This window comes from Barbus barbus (assembly GCF_936440315.1).
Source record: "Barbus barbus genome assembly, chromosome: 7".
NCBI classification, from domain to species: Eukaryota; Metazoa; Chordata; class Actinopteri; order Cypriniformes; family Cyprinidae; genus Barbus; species Barbus barbus.
The window spans coordinates 1,764,958-1,782,306 of NC_136735.1; the positions used below are offsets into that span (position 1 = coordinate 1,764,958).

A 17,349-nucleotide genomic window follows, 5' to 3' on the forward strand; every position below is an offset into this window, starting at 1 on the left:
GGGGGGGGGGGGGGGGGGGGCTTGAGATCCTCGCAGGCGGGGCTAAGCCCCCCCTTGACGCCGGGCCTGTTCCAGCACACCCATTGCTCCAGGCTGCAGCTACCCCTGTTTCGCACAAGTTGATATAAATTAAGGCGATAGATACAATTTACACTAAGTGCAAATAGCTATAGATTCTATTTACACTGTTAAAATAGCAAGATTTTCTGCTATTTATACTACTTATTGCAAACAGTGGCAATTATGTGCACCTCAGTATTGTAGTACATTATAAAACAGTATGTAATAACGTACCGAGTGTAAATTATAGTTTTAATTCAAATTATTAAATGGATGCCATCTTATTGGGACAACAAATCCCTCCCTACACCTACCCTAACCCTATCTGATACATTTATGTTCAACATTTTGATTATTTCCTTCATTTTTATTGAAAATAAATGCCTTTCCGATGCGATATGAGATTTGAAAAGGGAGAAAAAGTTTGGCAAAGGCAGGCTCGAACTCGGGTCGATCGCATCACCATCTATGCCACTGAAACTGATGCTAGAATAGCGTCTTTTGTTAGCATTGACTAACCTAATCACACGTTAGTGGGTGGAGTTAGTGTAAATAGCTTTTGCCAACAAGGCGGGCTATTTGCACTTAGTGTAAATAGACACTCCGATAAATGAAATGCTATTGGCTATTTAACAAAGGGCTGGAGCTCGCCGATATGTCCCGCCCCCTGTCTTCTTGTTTTAGTTGAAATTACGTCACCACAGAAGCACTTCAGAGGACCTTTAACTCGACACTCCAAGATTCACACCTGTAAGCAAATGCCGTTGTCACTCTCAAAAACTGATAATATGACGACATATTGCATATTCATGTCTAGATCATTTCAGTTTGTGTAACAAAGTGACTGAGGCAAATAAGGGCCATTTCATGCCATCATGTTTTTCAGGAAGTATTTAATAACTGCTACAAGAATTAGACCTCATCATTCTGTTACTGTGATTAAAAACCCATAAACACACACTCTAATCCAATATCAGACACTACTCTGGACATTACAGTGAATTTAAAGTTGTCACAAAAAGTTTTTCTTTTTTTTTGTCTAGAAGATTCATTTCAATGTACTAGAGCAGGGGTGTCCAATCCTGCTCCTGGGGGTCCAACATCCTGCACTTTTTACAACTATAAAATAACATTTCTGTAACACTATGTTTTAGACAACCTAAAAATAACAACATAATGAAGCTATGATGATCCTGGAGCAGCGTGTTTCTTCTGGTGCGTCTTAAAACCCCATTTAAAAGCGAATCTCTCACCGCAGATGGTGCAGCAGAAAGGTTTCTCTCCTGTATGCATTCGTTCATGAATCTTCAGAGATGATGATAGAACGAATGTCTTGTCACAATGTGCGCATTTATAAGGTTTTACTCTTGTATGAGTTCTCTGGTGTTTTTTTACGTCACTTAGCTTATAGAAACTCTTCCTACAATCACTACAGGGATACGGTCTTTCTCCGGTGTGAATTCTCTGATGAACTTTGAAAGAAAATGAACTAGCAAAGCTCTTCCCGCAGTCGGAGCACAGGTACGGTTTCTCTCCGGTGTGAATCCTCTCATGGGTTTTCCGGTGAGTCGAATGATGGAAACGTTTCTCACAATGTGAACACTGAAACGGTTTGTCATCAGAGTGCATTTTTTGGTGTAACTTTAGAGAAGCTGAGCTTATAAAAGCTTTTCCACATTCACTGCACTGATACGGTTTCTCATCGGTGTGTGTGAGCAGATGGTTCATCAGAGCTGATCTGTGACTGAAGCTCTTCTCGCAGTGAGGGCACTGATGCGGTTTCTCATTGCTGTGCTTGAATAGATGTGTCTTCAGATTAGATCCCTGTCTGAAGCTCTTCTCACAGTGAGGACACTTGTACGGCTTTTCACCCGTGTGAATTCTCATATGAACAGAAAGATCTCGTTTGTTGCGGAAAAACTTGTTACATTCATTACACTGGAGAGACTTTTCTTTGTGTGTGTTTATATGTGCTCTCATACTATAAAGAGTGTTGAAGAAATCCTTCCCGCACTGTTCGCAGCGAAACTCCTTCTTCACGCTGTGCTCTTTTGAATGAAGTGTTCTCTCTTTGAAGGTAAAAAAACTGATGTTGCATATCTTGCAGCTGAAGTCTTTCTGTTCTGTGTGTTTTTTCTTTCTGGCATGTTTTGTTAAATTCCACCGTTTGCTGAACGTTTTTCCACAGGTGGCACAGGAGAAACTCTTCTTTGTTCTTTGCTCTTTGGATGTAGAGGCAGTTTCTCCATCAGAAGATAAACCAGCTTTGTCATCTGAAAGAAACAAAATAACTTTTCTATAACTTCAAGTGGAACAATCAGCCAAAATAAAATTGAAATTGTCTTATTAAGGTCTCTGCACACTGAGTCAGAAATTTTCGCATGCGTTTTTTCACATTCGCAATCTTAAAAATTCGTCACGCACAGAGACCTTGCACACTGAATCCGATGCGTTTTAATTAATCCGTTGCGAAAAAATTCACAAAACTATACAAAATGTCTTCAAGCAGTGAGGATGATTTTGTTGTCCTCTCTCTTTTTAAAAAAAGAAAAAGGAAATATTGGGTCCATCCAATCCTTAGATTGCGCAGAGAGGAAGGATAGTTCCACCTCCTTATCAAAGAGCTGCGGGATTATCCCGAGAGATTCAAAGTTTATTTCAGGATGTCAGTGCCTCAGTTTGATACTTTGCTAGCGATACTGAATCCACATATTAAAAAGAAGACCACCAATTTCCGTGAGCCAATTTATCCTGAACAGAGACTGTCTGAGGTATGGATACACACACACACCCCCCGAACTGCGGCATCGGAAAGGTGCGCGCCAGGCATAAAAAAATAGGCTACAGCAGTTCTTTATATTCTGTATCTTTGTATTCCGCAATTTGTTTGTCATAAAGTGCTCTGTGCTGCAAGACGAAGTGTATTAATTTGTCTGACACTATTTTGGCTTTCGCTTGTACGGTGGCTCTGAATGGTCAAAACACCTTCTCAAAGCATCTCAAAATGCTTTATACGGATGCGAAAAACGCAAAAAAAAAATCGAACCCGATCCGAATTTTTTTTTGACGGACGAAAATTTCGGAGGCAGTGTGCAAACGTGATTGACAAAACGTGAGGTCGTATTTATTTTTCAACGTGCGAAAATTTCGGACTCAGTGTGCAATGGCCTTTACTGTCATTAAACTGCAAAGGCTGGGATTTAAATAAATGCACAATCTGATGTGTGGCGCTGTGACATTTTATACAAGGCAGCTAACAATATGTCGTTCTCAATGTCTCAAATTGGCAGAATTCACAACAAATACTGCTCCACATGAATTTAGGACTGTACATGCATAATACTTTTAATAAATGAACAGCATTTCTGATCATAAAAGGAAGAAACATACCTGAAGGAACAAAGTCACCATCGTCAGCATCATCATTCTGATCTTCATCATCATCATCATCATCATTCCCATTATTCCCATCATCATCATCATCCTCCTGCTCTTCCTCAGGACTCTGTTGTTGTTGCTCTGCGGTGGTTTCTTCTGCTCTGCTCTCTATCAGGTTCCTGCAGTCCACCAGTTTGACGGAGCACATCTTCAGCGGCGTCTGCAGCATCTGCTGTTCTCCAGCGTTACAGTCAGAGGTTTGATCAGTGGATTCATGATCCTGATCGTCAGTATAACAGAGTAAAGTGAGGCTGAGCTCTGAGTCCTGTGTGTCTCTGGATCTCTGATCTCTGACGCTCCAGACTGAATCCTGAGCTTCTGTCCCATCAGTCACACGCACTGAAACCTTCTCCACATCCTGACAAACATCACAGATAAACACAAAGAACAAGCTTAGGTATGCACCGATTGATAGACCAGTTCAATATCAGTCAGTGATCACATGGTATTACTCCACGGCTGGTCATTAAATTTGGCCGATCTCTCAAACCGATCACAATGTGATGACATCAAACTTAACGCCACAATCATGTCATCACTAGGGCTTTGTTTGACGCAGCGAGTATAAACCATGCTCTTCCCACGAATCGCTCGCGCTAAGAGCGCCTCTCTTCACGTGATCAGTGAAATCTGACTCCTGCTACAATGTGCCGAGCCTCTGCAGTGCACGCTGTATGAAGCAGACACTTTGGAGCAGCGCAGACCATGCACTCACACAAGTGCGACCACGTCAAATTTTAACTCGCACTCAAAGAATGTTTGCAAATGTGACCATTTTGGTCACAGTCTAGAGCCCTGCCACCATTACCTTTATTGTAATTCTGTGGTACTTCATAATGCAGAGGTCAACTCCGATCAACAAAGAATGGGCGACGCCGACACTGTGAACGCATTAGCCTTGCACGTTCGCCAGATTCTAAATAGACATTGTTTACAAGTAATGCGGCGCATCCAATGCAACAAGACGTCAAATTGCTTTGTTACACTGTATTACTCTCGCATCAGCTGTTGTCTAAACAGTCACATCTACCCACATCAACACATCAAAAACGCTTTAAAAGTAGGGCTACATCCAGCTGACTTGAATGACTGCTGAGCACACGACAACCTCCATAACGTGTCGTTAATCAGGGTAGCTCAGAATTGGAGTAGTAGCCAGAACTCAGGGCAGAGCACCTGGCTTAAGTTAGGGGCTAATGATAAGGTTGCAACCTAAGTTGGCTATCTGAAATACTATATACTTACGTAGCAAGCTAAATGGTTAACTTTAGTTAGCAAGACGGTCAGACAATGCAGGAATTAACATTACAACTAGCTAACAATGTTAGATGGCTAGAAAATTTGCTATCTTGCTAACGGAAATTCCAGTATTGGATCCGCTTGTATTGCTTGCTATTAAGCATTTTGCTCGAAGCATAGGCTAACTGTATGAAAAAAAAACCGCTAACTTAGCTGACGTTATTTGACTTAAGCAAACAAATATCTGTTGTTTAGCTCCAAAAAGACTGATTTACCTTGAATTCAATTTCCATCAGAGTTTCCACATTAGGTCAGGTATCTCTTGACAGGCGCGAACACAGATGGCAGTGTGTTCCGATTGGTCCAGAAAAAATGTCATTTATAAGAATTGTCCAATAATGGCCTACATGGCACGCAAGCCCACCCCCACCTCCCTCTCTTGACAGGCGCGAGCTCAGTAGAGATTCCGATCGGCCCAGATGTCAATTAACGCAAGACCCCCCCCCCCCCCCCCCCCCCTTCTAAAAAAAACTCTCCGGTTCTACACGATTCACGTGAATGACCCAATTGACAATAAAAGCGGCGATTGTCGCCGAAAAGCGACAAGTTTGCAGGTATGCAGAGGCGTGCGACCTATGATATATATAGCAATTGTAAGTCGCTTTGGATAAAAGCGTCAGCTAAATGAATAAATGTAAATGTCCACAGGGCTGCATACTGATCCCCATGCTCTACACACTCTTATAAAACTATTAATAGTTTTATGAGGTAATGTATAATGTAATGTTGTTCAAACAGATTTGATAAAATTGGAACACAAAAAGTATCATTCATGAACCGGGTATCAAAGTCAAGGTATCGGTATCGATCTTAAAGATTTTGAACGATACCCAGCCCTATCTGTTATCATATTTTGGTGTTAATCTGAGACGCTGATAAGAACTGAGTTTGTGAAAGAAGTGTCATTGAGTGTTTGAGCTGAAGGATGAAATGAAGAGCTGTTCAAACCTCTCTGTTCAGTTTGTCTCCTCTTTCTCTCAGCTTTGTCTCCAGTGAAGCCACCTCTTTCTTCAGCCGACAGATTTCTGTGATGAAATCCTCAATATCCAGCATGGACAGATCAGTTCCTACTGATTTACAGCAGATCACATCCACCTGCGCTTTCATCATCAACATCTGAACACAAACACATCATGATTACAATATTTATAATGAACTGACACTGATTTAACCTCAAAACGACTGAACTAGAACTACATAGAACTGACTTATTAAAGAATAACATGGAGAATATTCACAAATGTTTATTTCAGATGTAAGAGTGTTTGTTTAGTTTCAATATTGATCAAGTACAAAGCTGGACATAAATATCATTATGAAAATGTTAAAACCGTCTAGTATTGAAAACCATTGTATTAATACAGAAACTGTTTCGTTGAACCAGCACAGAGAAGGAATATTATCAAATATTATAATATGAGCTATACATTATACTGTCGGATTTATACATTTCTCCCTAAACTGTGAAAACTTTAAGCGTCTAGCATTGACTATTGTGTTAAAGTAAAAACAAATATCATGGTTAAAATCGTACTGTGGTAAAACAATAGGGCATTTGTTATGGTTTCTGTAGTAAACCGCCGTTATTTTTCATAAAGCGAGCGGGCGATTCATTCATAAAAACAGTAGCGATAGAAAAATAAGCACATGCACATAAACAGCTAAAACACATGAATATTGTAATAACTAAACATTACCGTCTCTGTGCTGCTGTATCTTCTCTTTCTTCAGTGGTTTTACGGGTGAAAGATCCTCACAGCGCCTCCTACAGCACGAGCGATGGAGATCAACCAAACCTCATTTAATTTATCTCAAAAACACTGTATTACGAGGTGTTTCCAAGAGATTGATATATTCATATCATATTATTAAAGTCATCGATCATGTTAGTCGGCCGGTCAATCAAAATGACCGTTAATTTTTGAATTACGCGAGTTCGCGGCTTTTTCTGGAGAACGAGACAAAGAACCGCGCGCAGAATCAGAGAATAACACAACGGAGAGAATAACACTGTAAACTTACATTTTAATTATATTACACTGCTTTACTGTAGGCTATCCTGAGATGGTATGAATGGTTACTAATACAGGCTTAAATCCCATTGCTTTCAGACAATATTCAAGGTGCTGTAGCTGATTAAAGTCCCTATGAAATCAAAATGGAAGTTTTTTGTATAGCCTTAAGGTTATCTATAAGCTTGTGTGCTCCAAAACAATGACAAGTCACATTAAAAGACAAGCATTATCCGAAGCGTCCGGCCCCCTGCACTATAGATGCTGAAGCAGAAATCGGTCACTTCACAGAATTTTCTGTATGGTGAATGGCATCTAGTGCACTATGTAGGGGACAGGGAAATATCTCGACAGTGTATGCTTTTGATTGGGGCAAATGAGGTCTGGCATGGCGTTAGTATTACAGCACACACACGTATATCGCTGAGGCTGGTGCTGGAGCTGGAACCGGTGCTCGGTCAAGAGTGACACTCGTTCAGAACCAGCTCATGTTTCCTCTGGCAGGGAGCAGAACCCTCTACTTCACCAACATACAACCGGAATAGCTTGTTAATCTCTTGCAGAAGGGAAGTGTTGGTCTCTTCTGCTGACCACTGATGAACTGATGTATTTAATTGTTGCTGTCAATTAATCTGAACTCAGACAGCTTCTAAAAATGGCGGCTTTTAAACTGTGGTCTCTAGTGGAAGCTCTGCCTACTGACATCATAGGTTCCCTTGTTCGAGTCCAGCGAGGTTTCGGGGTCTGTTCAGAGCCAATCTGGCCCGGCACCAGCCCAGGATTTTTTTTGAGTGGAATGGCACAGCCCAGTTCCCAACAGTGGGGTTAACAGTGTGCTCCGCTTCGGAGACACTAGCACAGATCAGATCATATGTGTGAACCAGAACAGACCACAAAACACATTAGACCTATGTGAATTCTACACAGAATGCTATATTTTATGGCGATATGGATAAAACAGATTATCTAGATCAGAGGAGGTCTCTCCAACTCATCAGTGCTGTTTCTCATACCGAGTCTGTATAGACATATATTGGTGAATGGCACTGGTGGTATCTATAATAGCTCAGTGGATACCACCGATGCCATTCACCAATACATTCATCCTCAGCAACATGATGATCACTGTTTTACCTTAGTAACAGTTTCAAATTTAATCTAAAGGGATAATCTGAATGTCATAAACTGTCATATGCAGATTTACCGAGCTCAATGACTCTGGCCCAAGCCAAGTAGAGATAACTGCAGGCTGGAGCAATGGACGTGGTGTAAGGTTAAGGTGTCCCGAAAGGTAGGAGCATGGAGAAAGGTCTTCATGATTGGTCGACAAAGCTGTCTGTCAGGGTGTGGGGGTAGAGATCAGGGTCTGTCAGGGTGTAGGGGTAGTTGTACTGATTTACCTTTCAGAGCACCTCCTTCCAGCACAGCCCCGGCGCCAGAACATTTTAACAGGGGGGCTAGCCCGGGGGGGGGGGGGGGGGGGGGGCACATAGCATGAATATCGGTGGGCCTTTGGTATCGATATCATTTAATTTTGCCTATAAAACAAAGTGATTAGTATTACTAATCATCGTATTCGCAAAGAAGAAAAAAGTATTATGATTTTGTACTGGCCCGATGCACATCAGAACCGGTTCAAACTTTACGCAAACAGATTTTTTAAAAAGTCATGATTAAAATAAGATGACGTTATAAAAAAAATTACGCATTCTATAATAAATAAAATAACACCAACCTGCTAGAACAGCTGGAGTCTGCGGTGCTTACTCGCGTTGAACCTTCTCAGTAGAGCATCTTTCCATTCATCCCGAAATTTTCTTGTCAAGTCTCTTTCAAATGCCAGTTGCATAATTGGGCCTTTTGCAGATGTAGCATGCTCCTTCGATTTTCGCATGTAGATGTAGAAGCTCCAAATGTCAGCGTGCATTTCATTGCAGCGAGTACACTAGGCATAGCTTCAAGCATGGAATGATGCTCCTGGAGTATTTGTTTAAGTGTTCATTTCTCGCCACTAGAAATCGATCTAGCCAGTACTTAATAACGTACTGAGTGTAAATTATAGTTTTAATTCAAATTATTAAATGGATGCCATCTTATTGGGACAATAAATCCCTCCCTACACCTACCCTAACCCTACCTGATACATTTATGTTCAACATTTTGATTATTTCCTTAATTTTTATTGAAAATAAATGCCTTTCTGATGCGATATGAGATTTGAAAAGGGAGAAAAAGTTTGGCAAAGGCAGGCTCGAACTCGGGTCGATCGCATCACCATCTATGCCACTGAAACTGATGCTAGAATAGTGTCTTTTGTTAGCATTGACTAACCTAATGACACGTTAGTGGGTGGAGTTAGTGTAAATAGCTTTTGCCAACAAGGCGGGCTATTTGCACTTAGTGTAAATAGACACTCCGATAAATGAAATGCTATTGGCTATTTAACAAAGGGCTGGAGCTCGCCGATATGTCCCGCCCCCTGTCTTCTTGTTTTAGTTGAAATTACGTCACCACAGAAGCACTTCAGAGGACCTTTAACTCGACACTCCAAGATTCACACCTGTAAGTAAATGCCGTTGTCACTCTCAAAAACTGATAATATGACATATTATTGCATATTCATGTCTAGATCATTTCAGTTTGTGTAACAAAGTGACTGAGGCAAATAAGGGTCATTTCATGCCATCATGTTTTTCAGGAAGTATTTAATAACTGCTACAAGAATTAGACCTCATCATTCTGTTGCTGTGATTAAAAACCCATAAACACACACTCTAATCCAATATCAGACACTACTCTGGACATTACAGTGAATTTAAAGTTGTCACAAAAAGTTTTTCTTTTTTTTGTCTAGAAGATTAATTTCAATGTACTAGAGCAAGGGTGTCCAATCCTGCTCCTGGGGGTCCAACATCCTGCAGAGTTTAGTGCCAACACACTTACCGGAAGTTTCTAGTGAGTCTGAAGACCTTTGCTTTGTTTGAAATCTCCGCCTATTCCCTCAATAATTATAAGCGCATTTTCACCGCAAGAACTTTCCCCAGGAACTAGGGACTTTGGGCCAGTACTTGGGTGTGTTTCGACCATGGAAACCAGTATCTAAATAAAGTTCTGGGTAAAAATTTGCCCCTCAGAAAGTCCCTGCTCGCGAGGTAGTACTTATTTTAAAGGCCAGGAACGTTCAGGGGTGGGACTTGGGCGCTGAACATGCTGATTGGTTGAGTATACACGATGTATTTCAACCACCATTTATTCACATAATTTTCAAAATATTACTGTTATTGTGTCATGAAAAGTAGTGTTAACTTTATTTTATGCAAGTTTGTAGTTGTTTTAAACTCAGATTTTGCAGTTTATTTATAAAGACAGCGCCTATTTGAAAATGTGCTTCACCGATTTTGGAGATGTGAGCTCCAGGCGCTCACTGCTGCTCATGCATCCCGCTGAGAGCAGCCTCAACTTGGCTAGTCCTTCTGACATTTGCCGCTGGCTCTGATGTCTAATAAGTGGTTAAAGATGAGATATAATTTATTTTGGGTAAAACTAATGGGCAGTCTTTGGTCTCATTAATCTATTATTTGTTCCAGGTCATATCATTTTGACTGAGCACAAAGTTTCATAACTTTATATATTATATGCTGAGGAGGACTCTAGCCTACAAGACTCTGAAGCACTGAACTAGGAAAGATGCAGCCGCCCGTTTGAGGAGCACCCTCAGAATCCACTGTGGTTTTGGACGCCATGATAAATGGTTGTCTTCTCAAATAGTGCCCTATTCAAAGGTATAGTGGGTGATTCCGGACACAGCTCTTGAATAGCTGCTTCAGTTGTGTTTAATTATGGTTGGAGCTAAACTCTGCAGGACAGCAGCCCTCCAGGAGCAGGTTTGAGCACCCCTGTCCTACAGACATTCTTATTATAGGTTTTACTTTTTACAACTATAAAATAACATTTCTGTAACACTATGTTTTAGACAACCTAAAAATAATTACATAAGCTATGATGATCCTGGAGCAGCGTGTTTCTTCTGGTGTGTCTTAAAACCCCATTTAAAAGCGAATCTCTCACCGCAGATGGTGCAGCAGAAAGGTTTCTCTCCTGTATGCATTCGTTCATGGATCTTCAGGGATGATGATAGAACGAATGTCTTGTCACAATGTGCGCATTTATAAGGTTTTACTCTTGTATGAGTTCTCTGGTGTTTTTTTAAGTCACTTAGCTTATAGAAACTCTTCCTACAATCACTACAGGGATACGGTCTTTCTCCGGTGTGAATTCTCTGATGAACTTTGAAAGCAAATGAACTAGCAAAGCTCTTCCCGCAGTCGGAGCACAGGTACGGTTTCTCTCCGGTGTGAATCCTCTCATGGGTTTTCCGGTGATTCGAATGATGGAAACGTTTCTCACAATGTGAACACTGAAACGGTTTGTCATCAGAGTGCATTTTTTGGTGTAACTTTAGAGAAGCTGAGCTTTTAAAAGCTTTTCCACATTCACTGCACTGATACGGTTTCTCATTGCTGTGCTTGAATAGATGTGTCTTCAGATTAGATCCCTGTCTGAAGCTCTTCTCACAGTGAGGACACTTGTACGGCTTTTCACCCGTGTGAATTCTCATATGAACAGAAAGATCTCGTTTGTTGCGGAAAAACTTGTTACATTCATTACACTGGAGAGACTTTTCTTTGTGTGTGTTTATATGTGCTCTCATACTATAAAGAGTGGTGAAGAAATCCTTCCCGCACTGTTCGCAGCGAAACTCCTTCTTCACGCTGTGCTCTTTTGAATGAAGTGTTCTCTCTTTGAAGGTAAAAAAACTGATGTTGCATATCTTGCAGCTGAAGTCTTTCTCTTCTGTGTGTTTTTTCTTTCTGGCATGTTTTGTTAAATTCCACCGTTTGCTGAACGTTTTTCCACAGGTGGCACAGGAGAAACTCTTCTTTGTTCTTTGCTCTTTGGATGTAGAGGCAGTTTCTCCATCAGAAGATAAACCAGCTTTGTCATCTGAAAGAAACAAAATTGGCATAACATATAAATTTTCTATAACTTCAAGTGGAACAATCAGCCAAAATAAAATTGAAATAGTTGAAATTGTCTTATTACTGTCATTAAACTGCAAAGGCTGGGATTTAAATAAATGCACAATCTGATGTGTGGCGCTGTGACATTTTATACAAGGCAGCTAACAATATGTCGTTCTCAATGTCTCAAATTGGCAGAATTCACAACAAATACTGCTCCACATGAATTTAGGACTGTACATGCATAATACTTTTAACAAATGAACAGCATTTCTGATCATAAAAGGAAGAAACATACCTGAAGGAACAAAGTCACCATCGTCAGCATCATCATTCTGATCTTCATCATCATCATCATCATCATTCCCATTATTCCCATCATCATCATCATCCTCCTGCTCTTCCTCATGACTCTGTTGTTGTTGCTCTGCGGTGGTTTCTTCTGCTCTGCTCTCTATCAGGTTCCTGCAGTCCACCAGTTTGACGGAGCACATCTTCAGCGGCGTCTGCAGCATCTGCTGTTCTCCAGCGTTACAGTCAGAGGTTTGATCAGTGGATTCATGATCCTGAGCGTCAGTATAACAGAGTAAAGTGAGGCTGAGCTCTGAGTCCTGTGTGTCTCTGGATCTCTGATCTCTGACGCTCCAGACTGAATCCTGAGCTTCTGTCCCATCAGTCACACGCACTGAAACCTTCTCCACATCCTGACAAACATCACAGATAAACACAAAGAACAAGCTTAGGTATGCACCGATTGATAGACCAGTTCAATATCAGTCAGTGATCACATGGTATTACTCCACGGCTGGTCATTAAATTTGGCCGATCTCTCAAACCGATCACAATGTGATGGCATCAAACTTTAACGCCACAATCATGTCATCACTAGGGCTTTGTTTGACGCAGCGAGTATAAACCAGGCTCTTCCCACGAATCGCTCGCGCTAAGAGCACCTCTCTTCACGTGATCAGTGAAATCTGACTCCTGCTACAATGTGCCGAGCCTCTGCAGTGCACGCTGTATGAAGCAGACACTTTGGAGCAGCGCAGACCATGCACTCGCACAAGTGCGACCACGTCAAATTTTAACTCGCACTCAAAGAACTTGAGTTCTTTGAGTGCGACTTCCTGGACTTCCTGACAGGCAGATGTCAGGTGGTCAGAATGGGCAACAACACTTCATCCCCGCTGACCCTCAACACTGGTGCTCCTCAGGGCTGCGTCCTCAGCCCACTCCTGTACTCCCTGTACACACACGACTGTACAGCAACACACAGCTCCAACGTCATCGTCAAATTTGCTGACGACACAACGGTGATAGGCCTGATCACTGACAACGATGAGACGGCCTACAGAGAGGAGGTGAGAACCCTGACTAAATGGTGTCAAGAGAACCACCTCTCACTCAACATCGACAAGACCAAGGAGCTGGTGGTGGATTTCAGGAGACAGAGCAGAGAACACACACCCATCACCATCGACATGACACCTGTGGAGCGAGTAAACAGCTTCAAATTCCTCGGTGTTCACATCACTGAGGATCTCACATGGTCCGCTCACACAGATGCAGTGCTGAAGAAGACACACCAACGCCTCTTCTTCCTGAGACGGCTGAGGAAGTTTGGAATGAGCCCCAGCATCCTCAGATCATTCTACACCTGCACTGTGGAGAGCATCCTGACAGGCTGCATCACCGCCTGGTTTGGAAACAGCATTGCTGGCAACCGCAAAGCTCCGCAAAGGGTCGTGCGAACTGCCCGTCACATTGTTGGAGGTGAGCTTCCCTCCCTCCAGGACATCTACACCAGGCGGTGTATAAGGAAAGCCCGGAGGATCATCAGTGACTCCAGCCACCCGTCCCACAGACTGCTCTCTCTGCTGCCCTCAGGAAGACGTCTCCGCAGCATCCGATCCCGCACTAGCCAACTGAGGGATAGCTTTTTTCCTCAGGCTATCAGGCTAATGAACAGTCAAAACTAATACACCCTACAGCATACTCCCACTTTACAATATACCACGCACTGCACTTTAATTCCATACAGTTCAAACTGGACTACCAGTACACTACTGCACAAATACAACAATCTTTTTGCCAGCACTGGATACCATCCAATGCACATCCATGACATTTGCACATCCAGTTTATATATAATCTGCTGCATCTTCGCATATTACTGTGTGTATATAACGTAGAATGTGTACTACATACTGTGTATAATGTGTATCGGTAACTGTATGTCTGTCTAACAGTACACTGTGTGTACTGAGTATATGTATGTGTATATTACACATTGTCATCTGTATAAGTCTGTACGTATGTATGGTAATGTCTATATGTAAATTGTTTCTGCACTGTCTGGAGCACGCTCTCAAGAATTTCACTCACGAAGGCACATGTGCTGTGGTGATGTGACAATAAAAGTGATTTGATTTGATGAATGTTTGCAAATGTGACCATTTTGGTCACAGTCTAGAGCCCTGCCACCATTACCTTTATTGTAATTCTGTGGTACTTCATAATGCAGAGGTCAACTCAGATCAACAAAGAAAAATGAAGACACGGAAATCAGCCTGCCCAGACAACATCCCCGGTCGGGTCCTCAAAACCTGCTCAGCTGCACTAGCTGATATCTTTGTGGATATATTCATCCTGTCTGTTACACAAGACCAATAGTGATAAAGTGCTTCGAGAGAATCATCATGAGATATATCAAGAACTTTATTCTAGATTCCTTGAATCCACTGCAGTTCGCATACAAACCAAATAGATCTACAGAGGATGCCGTTAACGCAACAATTCACGCACTTGGAGAACACAAACAGCTATGTTCGAATGCCGTTTATTAGGGCTATAAAATTAATCGAATGCGTTAGTCATGCGCATCTCACCAGTAAAGCCGGTTCTGTGATTAATAGTAAATCTCCATCACCTGTTTTCAGATGGAGCAACATTTACTACACAGAGCAGTAATTCACTGATAGGCTACGCAATATCATGTTCATTATCGCAGGCATAGCATGTCAGTGAAATATGGCTCTGTACATTGTACTACTAATCACAGAACCGGCTTTATTGGCGAGATGCACATGACTATCACATTCGATTAATTGTACAGCCCTACTGTTTATAGATAATAGTTCAGCATTTAACACAGTGATTCCATCAAAGCTCACCCATTAGCTTCACACCTTTGGTATGCCACCCACCCTCTGTAGCTGGGTTCAGGAATTTCTAACTGGAAGACCACAGACTGTCAGAAATAGGAATCATCCAAAACCATCATCACAAACAAGGGAACTCCACAGGGCTGCATACTGAGCCCATGCTCTACACACTCTTCACCCAAGACTGTGTAGCCTCCCGGAATAACACCAGTATAATCAAATTTGCAGCTTTTTCCCTCAGGCCATCAGGCTGAGATGGTCCTCACTGCAGAACACAAGATCCAGGGGGTGTGGTTGGATCTAGATCTAGTCTGTCCACAACCTACCTCATTTGGACTTTCTACATGAATATTTGTCTGTTTACATAGCACTGGTCACTTTATACACTAATATAACACTTTACATGCAATTTATATACTTGGTTATTTATATCACATATACCTTAAAATGTACTTATCTATACATGCAGGATTTATTACACTCACACTTATTTATGCACTTGTAACTTTATAATGTATTTGTGGTTTTTGTACTTAGTCCTATGTCTCTGGCTGCTAGAGGATTCACAGAGTAAGAATTTCACTGTAGAGTGTAACTGTTTCCTGTACATATGACAATAAACTCTTGACTGCTTGATTGATTGATTGATGTTCAGTTTGACATTTAAGTGATAATTAATCCAAAAATGAAATTTATCCCATGATTTACTCACCCTAACAAGCACAAGCTATCCTAGGTGAATATGACTTTCTTCTTTCAGACGAATAAAAAACAAGTTATATTCCAAGCTTTATAATGGCTTTAGCATCACATACTGACTTAAAACGGTTCATGTCGTACTGAAAACTATTTGAACTTTATTAAAACTATTTGCACTGATTTATTGTGTTGGTTACATTTTGTTCCTTTGTGCAATGACTCAGGAGATGAGTCTAAGTCTGTAAAACATCTCAACAAACTGAAAAAAAATAAAAATAAATAATAATAATAGTTTTATGAGGTAATGTATAATGTAATGTTGTTCAAACAGATTTGATAAAATTGGAACACAAAAAGTATCATTCATGAACCGGTATCAAAGTCAAGGTATCGGTATCGATCTTAGATCTTTGAACGATACCCAGCCCTATCTATTATCATATTTTGGTGTTAATCTGAGACGCTGATAAGAACTGAGTTTGTGAAAGAAGTGTCATTGAGTGTTTGAGCAGGATGAAGGATGAAATGAAGAGCTGTTCAGACCTCTCTGTTCAGTTTGTCTCCTCTTTCTCTCAGCTTTGTCTCCAGTGAAGCCACCTCTTTCTTCAGCCGACAGATTTCTGTGATGAAATCCTCAATATCCAGCATGGACAGATCAGTTCCTACTGATTTACAGCAGACCACATCCACCTGCGCTTTCATCATCAACATCTGAACACAAACACATCATTATTACAACATTTATAATGAACTGACACTGATTTAACCTCGAAACGACTGAACTAGAACTACATAGAACTGACTTATTAAAGAATAACATGGAGAATATTCACAAATGTTTATTTCAGATGTAAGAGTGTTTGTTTAGTTTCAATATTGAGCAAGTACAAAGCTGGATATAAATATCATTATGAAAATGTTAAAACCGTCTAGTATTGAAAACCATTGTATTAATACAGAAACTGTTTCGTTGAACCAGCACAGAGAAGGAATATTATCAAATATTATAATATGAGCTATACATTATACTGTCGGATTTATACGCATTTCTCCCTAAACTGTGAAAACTTTAAGCGTCTAGCATTGACAGTTGTGTTTAAGTAAAAACAAATATCATGGTTAAAATCGTACTGTGGTAAAACAATAGGGCATTTATTATGGTTTCTGTAGTAAACCGTCGTTATTTTTCATAAAGCGAGCGGGCGATTCATTCATAAAAACAGTAGCGATAGAAAAATAAGCACATGCACATAAACAGCTAAAACACATGAATATTGTAATAACTAAACATTACCGTCTGTGTGCTGCAGTATCTTCTCTTTCTTCAGTGGTTTTACGGGTGAAAGATCCTCACAGCGCCTCCTACAGCACGAGCGATGGAGATCAACCAAACCTCATTTAATTTCTCTCAAAAACACTGTATTACGAGGTGTTTCTAAGAGATTGATATATTCATATCATATTATTAAAGTCATCGATCATGTTAGTCGGCCGGTCAATCAAAATGACCGTTATTTTTTGAATTACGCGAGTTCGCGGCTTTTTCTGGAGAGCGAGACAAAGAACCGCGCGCAGAATCAGAGAATAACACTGTAAACTTACATTTTTTATTTTCACCGAGCACAAAACCTAGCTTCTGCTGGCCATTCCAGTCCT

General features: G+C 41.0%; 3 protein-coding genes across 3 annotated transcripts in view; all 3 read right to left on the reverse strand.

The window, feature by feature from the left end:
- Positions 1-17,349, reverse strand: part of LOC306872949 (uncharacterized protein) — an 819,728-nt gene that overhangs the window by 489,633 nt on the left and 312,746 nt on the right. The window lies entirely within an intron of this gene.
- On the reverse strand, positions 944-6,998 carry LOC306872898 (uncharacterized protein). Its single transcript, XM_079421814.1, has 4 exons — positions 6,495-6,998; positions 5,746-5,913; positions 3,451-3,856; positions 944-2,333 (listed from the first exon to the last, which is right to left on the reverse strand). The coding sequence occupies exons 2-4, from the start codon at positions 5,911-5,913 to the stop codon at positions 1,243-1,245; spliced, it is 1,665 nt and encodes a 554-aa protein (XP_079277940.1). The 5' UTR covers positions 6,495-6,998; the 3' UTR covers positions 944-1,242.
- Positions 9,505-17,231, reverse strand: LOC306872906 (uncharacterized protein). The gene is made up of 4 exons (XM_079421828.1): positions 16,988-17,231; positions 16,237-16,404; positions 12,129-12,534; positions 9,505-11,813 (listed from the first exon to the last, which is right to left on the reverse strand). The coding sequence occupies exons 2-4, from the start codon at positions 16,402-16,404 to the stop codon at positions 10,807-10,809; spliced, it is 1,581 nt and encodes a 526-aa protein (XP_079277954.1). The 5' UTR covers positions 16,988-17,231; the 3' UTR covers positions 9,505-10,806.